This window comes from Lupinus angustifolius, chromosome LG02 (assembly GCF_001865875.1).
Source record: "Lupinus angustifolius cultivar Tanjil chromosome LG02, LupAngTanjil_v1.0, whole genome shotgun sequence".
NCBI classification, from domain to species: domain Eukaryota; kingdom Viridiplantae; phylum Streptophyta; class Magnoliopsida; order Fabales; family Fabaceae; genus Lupinus; species Lupinus angustifolius.
In genome coordinates, this window is record NC_032010.1 from 1362011 (window position 1) to 1381494 (window position 19484).

A 19484-nucleotide genomic window follows, 5' to 3' on the forward strand; every position below is an offset into this window, starting at 1 on the left:
TAAGTGTTTTTTACAAGGAATATCTACCCAAACAAAAGTAACACAAAAGTGACAATTATTATAAACTCTTTCTTTTATTTATCTTTTGTGAAAAAACATAAGTTTTAGATATTGACATTATTATATTCATAATAGTGTATGCATATATATTATATAAAGTAGTGAAAATGATCCCTCTTACTTCTCAACTCCCACATTCTTCTTCATCTATAAGAGTTGGGGTTTTAGTTCGCTACACACAGCCCCCAGAGGTAACTACCAATGCCACTTCACCTTAGAAAAGCTCTTCATTTTCTATTCATTTTAGCTTTTTCTGATTTAATCTCATATCTTTGCTCATTCAATCTTTCTTTTATATGTTATAATACTAAAATCACTTTTGACTTCAATTAATCTGAGTCAAACTAGGAAGACCCATTAATGGTATTTTCTCCATTCACAACATTGAACTCCAAATCTTGCTTAATGGTAATTGTTCTAGTTGCTACTCAGATCAACAATAGTTTTGATGAAGTAACCAATTTCTGGGTTTCTTTTAAATTTTTAATTTTTTTTCTGGTTTGATTTTACAATGATGGTATTTTAACTTTTTTGTAGTTTTGTAATTGTTAACTCTTATTCAAAGATCTTGTTTTTGTTTATATTTGGTTGAAAAATTATAGTAGGTGAGTGGAAATTCTAAAATGTGATGCACTATTTGGGTTTTAGTGAGGAATTATGGAGAGACAATCGGATGGCAGTGACGATATCATAGCAGCCGTTAAAGACATAAGGCAACAACTCGAAGCTCGTATAGAGTCTCAACACAAGGCGCATATGGAGATGCTTGCTTCTATACAAACTGTTATCCCAAATCTTGTTCCCTCCCTTGACCTTTCTCTCAAGGTCGTGTCTTCTTTCAATCATCGTCCTTTTTCCCCGACCCCTCCTCTGCCATTGCCAGATCCGAAATTGAATCCCAAAAAACATGTTGAATTAACTCATCGCCCTAATAATGAAACCTCCGGTGATGGCTCTATTGAGGCTGACCTGATAAATCGCGAGAGTCAAAAGATCAAAACGTATCGGGATTCAAATCCAGTTGGCCAGGTGGAGTCGGAGAATGTGAGTCCGTTAGCAGTGGTAAGAACAATGATCGCGGTTTGTCTGTTAGGGAGAGTACCCTTCTCTCCAATTGATTCTTCTACTGTGTTGAGGAAATTGGAGAATGATCAAACAGTGACACAAGCTGAGAAGTTTGCGCTTCAGGAGCTTGGAGGGGATTCAGGGGCAACACTTGCAGTGGAAATAGCTTTGAGGTCAATGGCCAAAGATAACTGTGGTGTTGAACTGGACGAGTTTGTGGTGAGTGGAAGGGCGAGAATTATGGTTTTAAGTATAGATCGAACTCGTCTTCTGAGAGAATTGCCAGAAAGTGCACAGTATCAGCAGCTTGAATCAAGTTTTGGAGATGGCAATGCCAATCAAAATCAAGGTCAGCAAATCACTACCAATGACACTAATGTGAACGGTGGGTTGCTTGGGATGGGAAGGCCAGTTCCGAGGCAAATGTCAGATATGTGGATGCCCCACGGGGACCCCCATATGTCAGGGATGCAGCCAATGTTTCCCGGAGGACCAAGGGGTGCACCTAGAATGATGGGCATGATGGGAACACACAGAGGTATAGGTATGTCATCAATGCACAGATTCCCTTTGGGGCCAAATGCAGCAGGGAGTAATCCTAATTCAATACCACAGAAACCGAGAACATTCGAGGATGATATGAAGGATCTTGAAGCTTTGTTGAATAAGAAATCATTTAGGGAGATGCAAAAATCTAAAACTGGTGAGGAGCTTTTGGACCTAATTCACCGACCAACTGCAAAGGAAACTGCTGTAGCTGCTAAGGTTCAAATACACTGCCTCCTAGTAGCCTTTAAACTAAAATTTCCCTTTCGTTTGTTGTTAGCTTTTAGTGACTCTAGTCACAGTTTAATTCCCAGCTTGTTCTTAATGTAATATTTCAGTTCAAAACCAAAGGTGGTTCTCAGGTGAGGCAATACTGTGACTTACTAACAAAAGAGGATTGCCGACGTCAGTCTGGCTCCTTTATAGCATGTGATAAGGTTAGTAACAAGGATGATTTTTGTTCAGTTTTTTCCGCTCCTTTGATTTCATTTATAATTTGTTCACTATATAATGGTTTAAGCAGCTATGCTGATTGGCAAGTGGTTTTCAATGTAATGTTACCATGAAAATTGATATTTACATTTTTAATTAGTGTTTCTTGATGTGCATTAGTGATCCTTTTCTTGGCAGGTTCATTTTAGACGTATCATTGCCCCTCATACAGACCTCAATTTAGGAGACTGTTCTTTTCTTGATACTTGTCGACACATGAAGGCATGATTTTTTTACCCGATTATATCTTATTTTGACCTGGCCTTCGTTATTGTGATCCTTATGGTTAGTTTGAGCTGAGTTTTCCTTTTGTTCTTTGATAGACATGCAAGTATGTTCATTATGAATATGATCCTACACCTGATGTGCCTTCAGCAGTGATGGGTGCTCCTCCTCCCCCTCCCAAACCACTGAAGCCTCAGCGTGCTGAGTATTGTTCTGAAGTGGAACTTGGTGAGCCACAATGGATCAACTGTGATATACGTAACTTTAGAATGGACATATTAGGTCAATTCGGAGTAATAATGGCAGACCCACCATGGGACATTCACATGGAACTGCCTTATGGAACAATGGCTGATGATGAAATGCGCACTCTTAATGTCCCTGCTCTGCAAACTGATGGGCTAATTTTTCTATGGGTCACTGGGCGTGCAATGGAGCTTGGACGTGACTGGTATTTACGCTTGTGACTGGTCATATGCTAATTGTTACTTCGATAAGAAATTTTGTTATCAGATTAGTATAACTAATAAAAAATTAAGGCTGTATTTTGCTATAATTCTGTATTTCACTTACATTTATTTCATAATGCTCTGTGCAGTTTAGAGCATTGGGGATATAAACGTGTTGAGGAGATCATTTGGGTGAAAACAAATCAACTTCAGCGAATAATCAGAACTGGCCGTACAGGCCACTGGCTGAATCACAGTAAAGAACATTGTCTTGTTGGAATTAAGGGGGATCCTGAAGTAAACAGGAACATCGACACTGATGTAATTGTTGCTGAGGTCCGGGAAACAAGCCGAAAGCCAGACGAGGTTTGTATAATATTCACCTAAATTCTAATCGTTAATCATCACACTTTATGCTTTCTTTGCCTGACTTTATCTCGAAAAGGATGGTCAATTGTAGCCATTGATGTTTTTATCTATAGTTTTCTGTTTTTAAGGATATCTTATGCTCTCTCCAGTTGTACTTGCCCTCATTTCTGCAATCAATTTTCATTTTTATCCAAAAATATTATTTTTTACAAGATAATAGGCTTGGCTTTGATGAAGCGAAATTATTAGAAGGCGTAATTGTTAAGCCTGTGGCTTCCATCTTGTGATATATCCAATCCCCACCCCATGCTCTTTCAAAGAGCAGTTAGTTTCATTAAACCTAATAATAATGTTATTTTATTATTCCAGTTATTGAATATGGATTTATTCACATGCCCAACAATTTCAAAGTATTCAATGCTCAATTCTGCAGATGTATCCTTTGTTGGAGAGGATAAGTCCAAGAACAAGAAAGCTGGAATTGTTTGCTCGCATGCACAATACTCATGCAGGGTGGGTTTTTTTGACTAATATCTTTCTTGGAAAATTTAAAACAGATGCTTATGTTAGTGGGGATAATGGTATGCTTTTGGTTTTTTGGACCGGAGAACCTTACCTGGTTACAGTTGTGGGCTTAGGGCCAAAAATTCATCCTTTTAGATAGAAATCTTGTACTTTCTGTGATGTTCTTTGTTATTGATCCTGTTCTCTATTGTTCAATCAGATGGATGTCACTTGGTAATCAACTGAGTGGTGTAAGGTTGGTTGATGATGGTTTGCGGGCAAGGTTTAAGGCGGCTTACCCAGATGTCGAGGTCCAACCCTCGTCACCTCCCAGAGCTTCTGCTATGGAAGTAGATTCGAACGTTGCTGCTCAAACAAGGAGTCCATTTGCCATCACGGAATCGAAGCCCACCGCAACACAGCTTGCTGACCCTACAGCTCCAGAAACTTCTCATGCTTCAGAGGAGAAGCCAATGGCTGTTGATGTGGAAATGAACTAAGCTTCCACTGATTCAATCATATGATTACTAGGGTCATTTCTTTGACAAAGCTGAAGAGAAAAAAAGGGATTTTGACCTTTGAAACAGTGATAATTTGCGTGCAATGGAGCTTGGACGTGACTGGTATTTACGCTTGTGACTGGTCATATGCTAATTGTTACTTCGATAAGAAATTTTGTTATCAGATTAGTATAACTAATAAAAAATTAAGGCTGTATTTTGCTATAATTCTGTATTTCACTTACATTTATTTCATAATGCTCTGTGCAGTTTAGAGCATTGGGGATATAAACGTGTTGAGGAGATCATTTGGGTGAAAACAAATCAACTTCAGCGAATAATCAGAACTGGCCGTACAGGCCACTGGCTCAATCACAGCAAGGAACATTGTCTTGTTGGAATAAAGGGGAATCCTGAAGTAAACAGGAACATTGACACTGATGTACTTGTTGCTGAGGTTCGGGAAACAAGCCGAAAGCCAGACGAGGTTTGTATAATATTCACGTAATTCTGATTGTTAATCATGTCCTTTATGCTTTCTTTGCATGACTTTATATCTAAAAAAGATGGTTAATAGTAGTCATCGATGTTTTATCTGTAGTTTTCTGTTTTGAAAGATATCATATGCACCAACAAGGTGTTGGTCTAGTGGTATAAGGCCTCGCTAGATCTTCAGGATGACCAATAGGTCAAGGGTTCGATTCCTGGGAGCAACGCTTGTTAGCAGGGGCAGCCACGCACCCCGAAAAGGATTAGTTCCTTACCTAAAAGGGTGAGGGGATATCCTTAGTAGTACCAAGAAAAAGATATCTTATGCTCTCTACAGTTCTAGCTCCCCTCATTGTCTGTAATAATTTTTCATTATTTATCCGAAAAGGTTATTTTTAGAAGATAATAGTCGTGGGCAAGACAAAGGAAAATTATTTATCCATTTCCTTTCCACAATTTTTATTGTTAACCCGGCGCCTCCAATCTTGTGATATATCCAATTCCCACACTGTGCTGTTTCGAAAGGAGATAGTTTCGGACCTAATAATAATGTTATTTTACTATTCCAGCCATTGTACATGGATTCATTCACATGCCTAACAATTTCGAAGTATTGATGTTTAATCCTACAGATGTATCCTTTGCTGGAGAGGATAAGTCCAAGAACAAGAAAGTTGGAATTGTTCGCTCGCATGCACAATACTCATGCCGGGTGGGTTTTCTTCACTAATATCTTTATTTTTCATTGTTGGCATTGGGGCGAAGAGTCAGCTCGGTTGGTAGAGCGACGGAACATAATGTGTGAGCACCTAGTTTCAAAGCCGATAGCTGCATAGTTTCACTATCCCCACTCCGTATAAAAAACTTTGCCTATAAAAAACAGATGCAATGTTAGTGGTCATGGTATTATATAAAACCAAAAGCTTTCTTCTCATGTGCTTTCGAAATTTTGGACCGAATAACCTGACCTTGTTGAGTTGTGGGTTTAGAGCTAAAAGTTCATCCTTTTAGATAGAAATCTTAATACTGTTTCACTGTTTGTGATATTCTTTATCATTGATTATGTTCTCCATTGTTCCATCAGATGGATGTCACTTGGTAATCAATTGAGTGGCGTAAGGTTGGTCGATGAGGGGCTACGGGCAAGGTTTAAGGCTGCTTACCCAGATGTTGAGGTGCAACCGGCATCACCTCCCAGAGCTTCTTCTATTATGGAAGTAGACTCGAATGTCGCTGCTCAAACAAGGAGTCCATTTTCGGTCACAGAGTCGAAGCCGACCGCAACGCAGCTTGCTGAACCTGCAGCTCCAGAAACTTCTCATGCTTCAGAGGAGAAGCCAATGGCTGTTGATGTGGACATGAGCTAAGCTTCCACTGATTCAATCATATGATTAGTAGGGACATTTCTTTGACAAAGCTGAAGAGGAAAACATCATTTTGACCTTTGTAGCAGTGCTAATTTGTACTCCTTGTTTTTTAGTACAAATTTGATTAGTTATAAAACCGTGTAGCAGTTGCTAGTTATAAGGTTGTTAAAATTTTCATTCTAGTTGTACTTGATGTGGTTATATACTTGAATCAAATGATGTCATAATGTTCTATCATAAATCACGTCTATTGAAAAACATTGACAATAGGCTATCCCTATTTTCTCTCTTATGTATTCATTCTTAATATCATCTTGTGAAGTGTGTCCACTCATCTAAGATGAAATTCTTATCTATGTTGTATTGAGTTTATTAAAAGAGAATATGGAAAAGAGGAAATAACACAAGAAATTTGATAATGGGTTTCGATCAATTTGGGCTTATGTCCCGGAGAGCGTTGAGTGGCTACCATTATATATTATATTTGTGGTCGTGTCTATTATTGTTATTTTACACTAAGTTTATATAACACATAAATATATAACTCTTTGTCCCAATTCATTTACATAAGTCCAAATTCATAACTTATTGTTGTATTTAGAAAAAATGTTAATCCATTGAAATATGAGTTATTGCATAACAAAAACATGGTGTTGGTAATTATTTACTCTACATTTCTTTAATTTCTAACAACTTTAAGTAACTTTAATTAGTACTAATAGTCATGTATATTAACGTCATTTCATTATTACAAACTTCATTAATGATAATAGTGAATTCACTCCTATAATATATTTTCTTAAAGACATTTATTTGGACTCACTTGCATTTGTTTGTAAGAGACTACATAAAATATAATTGGTTCACTACATCCGTAACAAATTTTTTTAATGCTTCATTATTATTATTGTTCAATTTACAATGTTCTAATTACATATTTCATAGCAATTTTAATCGATGCATTACGTTCATTTGCAATTTTAACAAAGAATAACTAATATCATTTGAAATATGGTAATGTTAAATTGATATATACTCTTTTTTCTAATTTTCAATATTATGTCATAATTATATTTTCAGTTATTATTGTAACTTTGATTTGAGACAAGTTGTTTTAACAATTTCTTCTATCTTTACGGTCTAATATTCATAAAACATGCAAAAAGATTTATAGGATGACATTATTTTTTAAATCTGCAATCATAAACTTGCAATTCATAAAATATGATTAAATCTCATGTTTTTTTCCTCTTCATAAACATATAAGGTTCTCACAACTATAGTTTTAAAGAGTACGAAAGAAAAAAATACAAAATCGCATATATATTTTTTTTTAAATTTCCATGTGATTTTTTGTTTTTTCCCCCAACCCAAATAGGCACACAATTTGACTCGAATAGGATAACTTTTAACAAAAAAACATATATTTTAAGAAACATAATAGTTGTGTTGACACGAATAGGATATCTTTTAACAAAAAAACATATTTACTATATAGATATAAATTATGATATTTATTGTATTTTTCTAATATAATGGTCATTAAATTTTTTATATTCACTGTATCAAGGAAATACATAATAAAGATAATCATAGAAACAAATGTGTGGCACCAGATATTGGTCTACTCAGCACAAGTCCACGGCATTTTTGGGAAATTGAAAATACTTTAACTAAGTAGAGTTATAATTAATTTTTTATTAAAAACTTGTTATTTTATGCATTTAAGACTTACTGATATGTTTCTTTTTAAAATTCTATTCTCATTCATTAACAACATGGATAGTTAATTCAAACTTATTTCAAACTATAACTTATTTTCATCCAAAACAATGTACAATCCTGTCTTCCAAGTAATACTTACACACCAACTAATGAATATACATAGAGAAAATAAAAAGGAAATAAATAAAATTATTTTTTGTTAAATTATAGTAATCAAATTTTACATTAATAATTTCTTAATTATGTGTATAATCCTTAAACAAGTATAGTTTTGAAATGATGGAGTGATTATTAGTATATTTTTTAATATATAAACTTTAAATCCATTAGCATTTTTTCTGATCTAAATCATGTGATCACATTTAATTAGAGTTTTTGGAGACATAAGTGCTTCCATAATGGTAAACAAAATATTCCCTCTTATCTAGTCTCACATTATTTTATAATTTATTACAACTTTTCATTCAATAAGAATGACATCTACTTTTTTCTCACAATAACAAACATCATTATTATATTCTTATTTGGATCTCATATTATATACCTTTTTCCCACAAAATCCATCTTTCTCCTCACTTTCCCTTAGTTAAGAACAACCAAGAATTGTTCTTATTTAAGAACAAGAATAAAAGTAAAAATAAATAAATAAGAACGACATTGTAAAGAACAAAATAAGAATGTCCTTATTTCGTTAAGAACAAAGCTAATAACAACGCTAATAACAACCATCTTGGTTGCTCTAAGTTTCCAATTCCACAAGAGTGCCCATTTTATGCTTGAAAGGCTTATAAAAAATACAAGCAACCAAGAAATATCAGAACAAGGAAAAACAAACAGAGAAGAATCTATTTCAGAGGGTCCACAATGGAGAAAAAGTCAATGATACTCAATGGAGCCTATCAAGTATCAAATGCCATATTTTTACTTGGTTGTCACCTACTAAACAAGTCAATGTCAGGGACCTAAATACATGAAAATTTACACATAAAATGCAGTCACCTATGTTAAAAAAATTAGCCTAAAAAGAATGATTTATCCATATAAAGTGGATTGATTCATATGAAACTAACTAACCATTGAAGAATGTAACAAGAGACAAAAAAGGGTGTCTCAAGATACATCAACATTCAACTACCAATCAGTGCCTATTGTCTAGCTTTGTAAGTAGAAAATGGCAAGCCTGGCATTGATAGTAATATACTTACTTAATCACATGACCACATTCCTGTAGAGTTTCTTGCTTTCACTTCAGCTACACCATTTGGTAACTCTAAGCCTAAATGACAAAAAGTTGGAGATGCAGTTGATATTTGATTAGGGATGCACGTTTGTTGTCCCACAAATTGTGTCACTGCATGTACTATCAATTATGATTGGTCAGAAAAATAGTTAATTATTAATTTTTTAACTTCAATATATTTTTTTAACCAATCATAGACTAGTGGTACGTACAGTGACATAACTTGTGGGACAACAGATATGCTTCCTTTGATTAGAGGGCCAACTGGTCCATTTGGCACAAGCATCTAACTAAAAAATTGACATGATGTTGATGTAATGATATTATTGCTTCCATAACAAGATAGCTGGATGGTAGGCCTAGTGCTCATGAGCATCTAATTGGGGCCACCAATTATACTAACAAAATGCTATGTACTTTATGCTGGGGCCAAGAAGCAATGCTAAAAACAAACATAAGGGACAATGGTAGTTGATGATATATTATGAACACTTGGAACAAGTACCAATTTGGTGTAATGCTTATCCTACTGTGTCATAAACAGAAAGACATGAATAATTTTGATTTTTATAATAATGAATCAGAGTATACAAATGGATCCCACAATGGGGTAGGAAAAAAATAAGAAAGAACCATTGGTTGTTTCCTCATTGAGGTAGAAATAAGTATTGGCAAATTACCAAGACCAAAAGTAATAAACACATTGCTATTAAATTATCAGGCTACTATGACCTTGACCTGGTGGGCTGTTTGTGATTTCTAGTACTATCGTCTTCACTTTGATCAGTGATGTCTCCACCTATCGATTTTTTATCTAAACTTGAGTCCTTATGCTCTTGTTGATGATCACCGTGGGATCGGGAAGACTCTCCCCCGACTCTTCGTTCCTACAGACAAAGGGGAAAAGGTGTTGAGTATCGGATTATAGCAATGCTGGTTTTTCTTAATTTTGGTACAGTGGAATATAATACAAAGTTTAAGGAGGAAAAAGGACATACATCACGGAATAAGAGGTCGTCCGCCTCAAGCATGTGGATCACATGTCCCATTTTAGGTCTCTTTGTCGCATCAGGATCAACACATCGAAGAGCAACCAACAGAGCCCGTTTAAGAGCCTTTGGAGATGGCTTCTCAGGGAACTTAGGATCAACTACTTCCTCAGCTTTACGATTCCCAACCATATTTTTCAACCACTCTATTAAATTAACCTGCAATTTTTCCAACTTCCACAGTTAGAAAAAAGAAACGAGAGAGACAGAATTGCATAGAAAAGTGTAAAAAAGAATCATCTTAAAACTGTTAGAGTGTTATTGGTGACAGTCTCTAACCTCTCCATGTGGTCTGCCATAATCAACAGGACTTCTACCAGTAATTATTTCCATGATAAGTATCCCGAAGCTATAAACATCACTCTTCTCAGTCAGCATTCCAGTGCAGGCATACTCAGGTGCAACATAACTACAGAAAGAAAAGGTGAGAGATTTTGTTATCCTTGAAAATTCTAAGAGTAATAGTAACTAGTTAACTACTAATGTATGCACTCATACAGAAGATGAAACTAATTATAATTATAATTGGCATTGGCAGGATAGAAAAATTCCTATTTATATCATACTAACCCAAATGTCCCCATCACCCGAGTTGTGACATAACTATGCTCAGAACACAAAAGCTTAGCAAGCCCAAAATCAGAAACCTTTGAGTTCCATTGTCGATCAAGGAGTATGTTGCTTGATTTCACATCTCGGTGGACAACTTTTGGTTCAAGACCCTCGTGAAGATAAGCCAATCTGAAGATACACAAAAAGCACTGTGATCAAAACATTTTATGAACCAACATGGGCACCAAGTATGCAGTTCAGTTTAGATCATGAATATGGTACCCTTTTGCTGTGCACAATATAATGTTCATGCGGATATCCCATGTCAGAGGGCTTATGGATCCAACATCCCCATGCAGCCACTGTTCAAGATTGCCATTGTCAACATATTCATACACAAGCATCCTGTAAAATAAACCCATCAACTTTAATGTTTACAACACTAAAAATGATTTGCAGGTTCGATGTTTAAAATAACCAAGTTAAATAAAACTATAAATACCTGTATGCCCCCTCAACACAGTACCCAAGCAACCTAACAAGATTCTTGTGCCGCACACGACCAATTACTTCTACCTCTACTTTAAATTCCCTCTCAGCTTGGCCCCTGAAAATGAGTTAAACATTAAGTGCTTACTTCTAAGAAGATGGCTGATACGTTGGTTTAGTTCCAGCAACAAGTTTGCCATAATTCTTTCAAATCAAATAAAAGAATACTACAACAAAAACAACAACAACCAAGCTTTTCCCAAGGCTACATGAGTCAAACAAAACCATATGTTTATACTTGATCATGTCTATAAACAAACCATTTACATCTAAATCCTTCTTAATGGCATCACCAATAGTTTTTCAGTCCTCCTCTACCTCTAATAATCAGACTATTCTCCATCTTATCTACTCTTGTCATTAGGCTTCTACACGTCTTCTCCACACATGTCCAAACCACGTAACAAAGACTCTATAATCTTTTCTACGACACATTCAAATTGTAATAGAACGATGGGATGTAGCGAAATGCAATGGAACAGAATTTACCATATCATCCATCATTCCAATACGTTACGATGGGAATGAAGCGTACCCCCAACGAAATCAATTCCAATTCCATCATATTCTAACCCATATTAAATGTTTTAAGTAACTAATAGCATAACTTCGAAAACCTTAACGTTTCAAACAATTCTGACAGTCACAATTTCAGTCCTAATATAGTTTTAGCAACTCCCAAAAACTTAACATATCAGTGTGAGTAGCAGTCCAGGACCCGGACTTAAAACCTTTAAAAAATAGAACCAACTATCCATTTACACCTAAAAATGACTAATTCGAGTATGAAACTGGTAAGGTCGAAAAACACAAGGGACCGAATCGAAGGAGCATAAACATACTTGTTATTTAAGAGATTCTTAACAGCAAGTTTAGTCCCATCAGGTAGAACACCACGATACACAATTCCATAACCACCTTCACCAATCACATTCTCATCACACAATCCATCAGTTGCAGCTTCAAGCTCTCTCAACGTATACCACCTTCCCCACCCAAGATGCGACACTTCGGGCCCCACGCTCCCACTCCCAAACGACGACGTCGTTTCACACACGCTCTCCCCGCTCGCCTTCGCCGCGTCCACGTGGATCTCGAGGCGGGGTGCCACGTGGACGATCTCTTGGATTTCCTTTGAGATGACTGGGATGGTTTGGGGCTTGGCGTTGTTTTTGGTGGTGGTGCGGTGGCGGTGGCGGTGGCGGCGGGAGGTGAGGCAGAGGGAGAGGAAGAAGAGGAAGAGGACGATGAAGGAGCCGAGGAGGATACCGATGACAACCCAGAGACGGAGGCCGAAGATGGAGGTGCGTTTAGAGAGCTGTGAGTCTATGAAAGGTGCATCGTAAATTGACATTGTTAAATGGGAAACCGAAGAGAGAGAAAGTGAAGAGAGAGAAAGTGAAGAGAGAGAAAGCGAAGAGAGAGAAAGTGAAGAGAGAGAAAGAGAGTGTGGGTTTGTGTAGTGAATGTTGATGTTGGGTTTAATAATCAGAGAGAGAGAGAGAGAGAAAGAGAGAGAGAGAAAAAGAAAGAAATGTTGGGTGGTGGTGCCAGCAAGGAGGCTTCTGTGTCTTGTCTCTAACTCAAAGTTTTACTCTCTTTTTTCTTACTCACTAAGTATAAATAAACACAAAATTATATATATGCAACAATTGTATAAGAGTTTATTCAGAATGTCATTTAGGGATGAGATCGAGATCGCGCAGATGTGAATAGTACTCTCTCATTTCTAAACTTATTTCCAAACTTACATTATTTATGGATATCCATATGTATAGAGTGTTTGATGTGTTTTTAATTTTTATTATATATTTATAAATTTTGGAGTAATTAAAATATTAAAAATGATTATTGGATGAATAATAAGATATTTACATAATAAATTTATGATTATAGTCAAATTACTTCAATTTATTATGAAGTACATAATATATTACATTATCTATTTATTATTCATATTTAATTATTATTGGCTCATGTCAATTCATATAATGAGTTTGTTTAAGTCATTATACTAATAATGCATAGATAAATAAATAAATATAGAGTAAATTACGCTCATACCCTATTAATTTTTGTGAAATTACACAAACCATATCTCATTTTTAACCTACACAAGTCACTCGTAATTATATACATATATTACATTGACTATCCTTGTATGAGAAATAAGTGTAATTTCTTTATAAAAAAATAGTAACGAATATAATTAAGCTAAACAAAATATGATATATTGTAAAGACAAGTTCAAATAATATAAGAGTCGATATCTATATATTATTTTGGTTTAGTTATAATATAGTACAAGAGTAATTTAAACCATCTCCTTAGAATTATTGGTAAAATTTGTATCGAACCTAAAAAGTAATGAATATTCATAAGATCTCTCACTATTTTTTGTTTTATAAATTACACTTATCTCTTATGCAAAGGAAATCAATGTAATGCATATATCTAATTATGAAGTCTACATAAGTCTAAAAAAGATATGATGATTTATATAATTTTATTAAAACTTAGAGAAAAAATCAAAATAATCGTGATAAATATAACATGGTGAGGAGATTAAAGAAATTAGAGATATGATATATGTTCCCAACAAATGAGATAAACAATTACTACATTTGTGCCATACAATTCCTACTTATTATACTAGTAAACAGAGGTGTAATGGTTTACTTTGATTTTCTGCGCATTCAATAATGAAATAGAAGTTAATTACGTGGTTTTAATCAATTCAGTTTATGACACTTTTTCTGTGTATGAAGATAATTATATACTTACGTTCAATTCAGTTTATGACACATTTGTATGCACTATGACAAAATTTGTTCATCCGTTTTCATGTTTTTTTATAAATCTTGTAACACTTAGAATTGTACTTATGAAGTACTATTTGTCTATTTCAACTAATATTCCACTTAACAAAATAACATATGGACTCTAATATCTAAAACACCATTTTGTATACAAAATTGCATAGTACAAAGAAAAATAAGTTATATTCAAATAGAAAAAATGTATGTAGGATTTTATATACTATTAATATGTCATTTACCGTTTACATTTAATTATTATTGTCTTTTCAAAAAAGTAATACAAATAGACGATAAATGTTGTAATAATGTGTATAAATCTAATTTAAATATTACAATCATATACAAAATCGCCACAAAAGATTAGTACAGACAAATTTAAATCTAATTCTAGTAAACAAAACAATGGGGTTGGGACTACAGATTTCTTTGACTATGAGTAAGAGTAGAAACATGTTATAGGTCACATATTAGAGTTTTATTACTTGACCTATAACACTTTAGGTTAAATCAAATTTTTTCATAAATAGGTTAGACTCAAATTTTTTGAAAAGCTTATTTACTCTAACATGTCAAGTCGTAGGCCATTCAAAAGGCATATTAAGACTAACTTGTCAACCTGTTTAATTATATTATGTAATATGTTCATATTATACCATTTTAATATAAGTAATATTATTATATATATAATATTAATATAAAAATATAATTTAATTATTATGGTTATAAGAGTATAATTAAATGTAGGAATATTAATCTATTTAAATGTAAATATGATATAACAAACTAATAGGTTAGATCGGACTTTTAAACAGGTCAGATCTAGACTTTGAATTTTTTAAAATAGACTAACAAATCAGATCCAGACTCCTATATATTATATAAGCTAGACATGTTTAAGACAATATGTTATATTTTCACCCTTAACTATGAGAGACACATTGGAAATGGAGGAAATAACAAAAGTTGTTCTATCAAAGGAACTTTATAATCAATTTGCTATTTTATGGTAATAAAAAGTATACATATATATGTTATTTTAATACAATTTTAAATTGTTCTATAACATTGAATGACTATTAAAGTTTATAATTATCATTTTTTATTGAAATTATTTACATTTTGAAATTTCTACCAAGCTAAAAAGTTTCTGAAATAGCAATATGTCGTAAATTAAACTAATATATATTAAGTAATTTAGCAGATATTACACGATTCTAATAAGATGAAAATAGTAACATAAAAAGTTAAATAATGTGTAATGACACATAAGGGGAAAGATAATATAAACATTGAAGTTGGCATGCCACTGAATTTATTGTTTGTTTCTAAAACGGTTTCCATAATAAAATTTTAACAAAAGTTTTGTGGAATATAAGATTTCTACAAAAAAAAAAGATTTTTACACACAAAAAACATACTCGTGATTAATCATGATTTCTGTAAAAAAAATATCAAAATAGAAATTTTGACTCACAACTTTTCTAAAACAAATACCTTGTCGATCATAAATGAAAAAGTTACAATTAATTTAAAGAGTTTAATATCTATCTACCAACTAAAGTTTTTTACACTATTAATACATCATCCACCATTTATTTGTATTTCTTTTATTTAAAAATTTATAATAATTAACATATGAATGGTAGATGACATTATAAAAAAACACTTACACTGTCGGTGTGTACATACTAAATCATAATTTAAAAGTCAAACTACCCTTAAATTTTCCCTCAATATTGCTCCAATCACTACATAAAGAAGAACCCATAATCTTTAGAATCTATAGTACTTTAGTAGAGTGATTCACAAAGTTAAAAAACTTACTTAAAAGAGAGAACCACTATTAGAGTGCCCTTGAGTACTTTTACAGCATAATGCAACATTGAATTTTGCTTATTATTTGTCAAGTGACAATTGGCTTTTCTTAAAGAACATGATTACTTAATCTTGTATCTCCAAATCATTATAATTTTGTATGGTTGATAGTGGGAGGGATTTGGAGGTATTTAACTACCTATATAAAGGGTGGATATCTTCCTGTTTCCGTCCCAAAACAGTGTGTCACTCCATGTGTTACTGCTTGTGATTGATCAGAAAAATAACTAACTATTAAAATTTTAATTTAAATATATTTTTTCAATCAATCACAAGCAGTAACACATGTACCAAAGGAGTTCAAGAAAGTCTTTCTTTACTTTGGGTACAAGTTGCTCAATAAAGTAAGTGCATTATAATAGCCTAGCAAAGAATCGAATGAAAAGTCTAGGACTTCTTTTTCTTTTTGATAAAAAAATATATTGGGTTCTTTAATAATGCATTATATTATATTTAGAAGGAAAATAATGGCCAGCAGAAAAATGAAGGAAACGAAAACAAGATCAGTTGTCCCATATCATTTCTCATGTATTGTTATACACTAATAAAAATATATTATATTAATTAAAAAAATTATTATTATTGTTGTTTTTATTTCTTTATTATCATTGGCGCAGGACGATATATGATATGAAACTAATATCTGGTTCGAAACTAATAAGACATAAGTGGGGTAGGTCTTATGAGTTGGTTTTTTATTTTGAAAAATAAGTAAATTTGAAAAGTAATCAAGTAACAAATTAATTTGTATAATTTTTATATATACGTTGGGTGGAATTTAGTAAAGGGTTGATATATAGGACCCTATTGGGCAATATTTATTTTGAGCAAGTATTTGGAGTAATGAAATTAATTTATGGGGTGACGAAATGATTATGTCAAATCACAGTCACAAAAATCTCTTACTTATTCATGCTAAAAATTATAAATATTATTATGAGGCCTAAACCATTAGATTAATGTCAACTACAAGAAGATGGAAGATGACACGAATGTGTCATTAATATTGTATCAGTTTTCAAACCAGGTACTAGTTTAATCAATTCTTCACTAATTAAATTATATATCGGCACTATTTTATATATATATATATATATATATATATATTACATTAATATTACAAAATCAATAAAAATATAATAAGTATTTTTATTTATATAATTTGTTAAAAAATATATGATAGTTCATATTTTATATGTATAAAAAATGTATAGTTATGTGTTTGATTCTCGATACCAACATTTTAGCAAAAATAAATCATTTTCATTAAAAAAAATTAAATTAAAACCAGCCAGTTTGATCGGTACAGTTTAATTAAAAACCGAATGGTATAAATAGTTTTTACTGATTGTAACTGATATAATTATATGACCGGTATAAATATTATATCATATTGATAGTTAGACTGATTCCATTACAAACCTGTTTTGACAACAGTGGAAGATGCAGTCTATTTTTTCTTTTATTTACTTTATTTTATTCATCTCAATTATTTTGTGACCTTTAAAAAATGAGAATATAATATTGAAAATGGCTTTTCGCAATTTGCGTACATAGCAAAGGAAAGAGACTTTTAAATTACTTTTTTATGCAAACTTGACAATAATATATGACCCAACCTATCTAGTTAAATAGTTTAAAAAAAAAAACTTTAACATAACATGAGTCTTTCATTTTTTTTGTTTCTCACTTGTATTCTCTCGCATTGAATACAATCAAATCTGAGCTAAGAACATCTATATGTATGTGAGGTTAACTTTCTCAGCATATATTTTTTATCCATAAAATTCGAACTCAAAACTTTGTTTAAGGGAAATCAATCATCTACTACTTGAACCAAACCAACCCTTGTTCGTACATGAGTCTTTCATTTGCCAGCCCAGACATAACTCACAAGCTAGCCATGGCCACTGTCAAGCAATCTACTTTCTTCATGTCAAATAAAAATGGATACAAATTACAATTAAAACTATCCAAAATCAAAGTCACAGTAATAAATAAAAATGCTTCAAAATACATATTATGGTGTGTGATTGATTATCTAATCAATGAAATGAATATAAATTTTTTTGGTTGCAAAAGAAAGAACAAATGGATATTAATTAATGAGTTGATAATTGATTTGTTAGATAAATATTAACATGACTAATGTTTTTGACTTGTCAAATTTTTTACCATTTGGAACGGAGTAGTACTTTTTTACCCGTATGCATGTAATTTTAATGTATATTTGAGGACAATTTTGTTCTAAATAGTTCAGGTTGAGATGAGAACATAAACCAATGGAAAAATAAGAGTTTAATATTTATGCATTTTCTAGTATAAGTATTTATATATTGTTAATGCATCATTTATTATTTATTTGTATTGTCTTTATTCAAGAGTCAATGATAACTAAATGTAAATGATGAATAATACAATGATAATATAAAAAACTCTTATATTATTAATGCAAATTGCATACATCCTTTACTCATTAAATAATTGTTTCTTTTCGTAGAACCTCCTACAAAATTATGGAGAGGATTTAGCATAAAGTTATAGATATGTTAATGAGGCGATTTGAAATAATACAAAGTAAAGAAATAACACAATTTGGCCTAAAAAATTGAGCTTGGGAAAAAAATGACCTTTGGTGTTAAATAGTGAGATGATAAATCTTATTCTTTATTTGTATTTGCATGAGACACTCTAGGTGAAAGGAAATGAAATTGATGGTGATTTGAAGCAAAACAAAAATGTACATAGCTAATAACTAAGGAACTCTAGGAACCCGGGTTCGAGTCTTGTGGATGAAAAAATGTCCGTTGGGAGATTTAGCCCCACATACATGTGGATGTTCTCAGCTCGGACATGATTGCGTCCAGTGCAAGGATACCTATGGGGAAACCAAAAAAAATCTCATTGAAAGGAGCAAGTAATAAAATGCATTTATGTATCATAAGCGTTTATGTATCATAAAATTTGAATATAAAGATTCGAGTAGATGTCAAAATTTCATTTTTTTGTGTGATTTAAAATGATTATATGATGATGTAAATTGGTTCGATTTCTCTTGAACATTGAGAACCAAGTTAGAGACATTCTTTAAAATAATTCTTTCCTCACCGTTGAATTTATTTTTTGTTGTTCACCTATAATGTTTATATTAGCCCCAATATCTGAGTTTTCTCCCAAACCCTTTATGAGGACTCCCATTCCATTAAAAGGGCATCATACCCTAAAAGTCATAGTTATAACTATAATTTTATAAATAAAATTAATAATAACCTACCATACACATAACACCAACAACCAAAATGAAAGCCTTTTTATAACGATAGTCATAAATATTGAAAATAATAACAACTTACTTGAAGGATTGTTGATGACCCACTACATAAAGCTACCCATTTGACCCACTAATTGAGCAGTTATTATAATAATATTTTGTTTGGTATACAAGGGTTTAGCCGACAACAAACTAATCCATTTCGCTTGCATGTCTACCTATCAACAAGTATCGAATCAAACTTAGGATCCAATGAAACCTTACACTAATATACTAATGTCTCATTGGTTATTAATAATTTAAAGTTCAAATAAAAAACGTTATCTTTGTTTTAAATT

The 19484-nt window shown here is 32.6% G+C and overlaps 2 protein-coding genes across 4 annotated transcripts; one reads left to right on the forward strand and one right to left on the reverse strand.

The window, feature by feature from the left end:
• LOC109330921 (N6-adenosine-methyltransferase MT-A70-like) lies at nucleotides 603-6146 on the forward strand. Of its 3 annotated transcripts, none has more exons than XM_019565190.1 (7): nucleotides 603-1890; nucleotides 2010-2108; nucleotides 2302-2385; nucleotides 2487-2839; nucleotides 2987-3203; nucleotides 5332-5411; nucleotides 5784-6146. In XM_019565190.1, the coding sequence occupies exons 1-7, from the start codon at nucleotides 718-720 to the stop codon at nucleotides 6064-6066; spliced, it is 2289 nt and encodes a 762-aa protein (XP_019420735.1). In that variant the 5' UTR covers nucleotides 603-717; the 3' UTR covers nucleotides 6067-6146. The 3 variants fall into 3 exon arrangements, with proteins under 3 accessions (XP_019420735.1, XP_019420740.1, XP_019420734.1); XM_019565195.1 differs by lacking the exons at nucleotides 5332-5411; nucleotides 5784-6146 and adding exons at nucleotides 3640-3719; nucleotides 3931-4268 and having other exon boundaries at nucleotides 604-1890; XM_019565189.1 differs by lacking the exon at nucleotides 5332-5411 and adding an exon at nucleotides 3640-3719 and having other exon boundaries at nucleotides 605-1890.
• On the reverse strand, nucleotides 9579-12595 carry LOC109330952 (probable serine/threonine-protein kinase At1g01540). Its single transcript, XM_019565216.1, has 7 exons — nucleotides 12024-12595; nucleotides 11135-11239; nucleotides 10915-11037; nucleotides 10651-10821; nucleotides 10360-10489; nucleotides 10030-10239; nucleotides 9579-9918 (listed from the first exon to the last, which is right to left on the reverse strand). The coding sequence occupies exons 1-7, from the start codon at nucleotides 12533-12535 to the stop codon at nucleotides 9757-9759; spliced, it is 1413 nt and encodes a 470-aa protein (XP_019420761.1). The 5' UTR covers nucleotides 12536-12595; the 3' UTR covers nucleotides 9579-9756.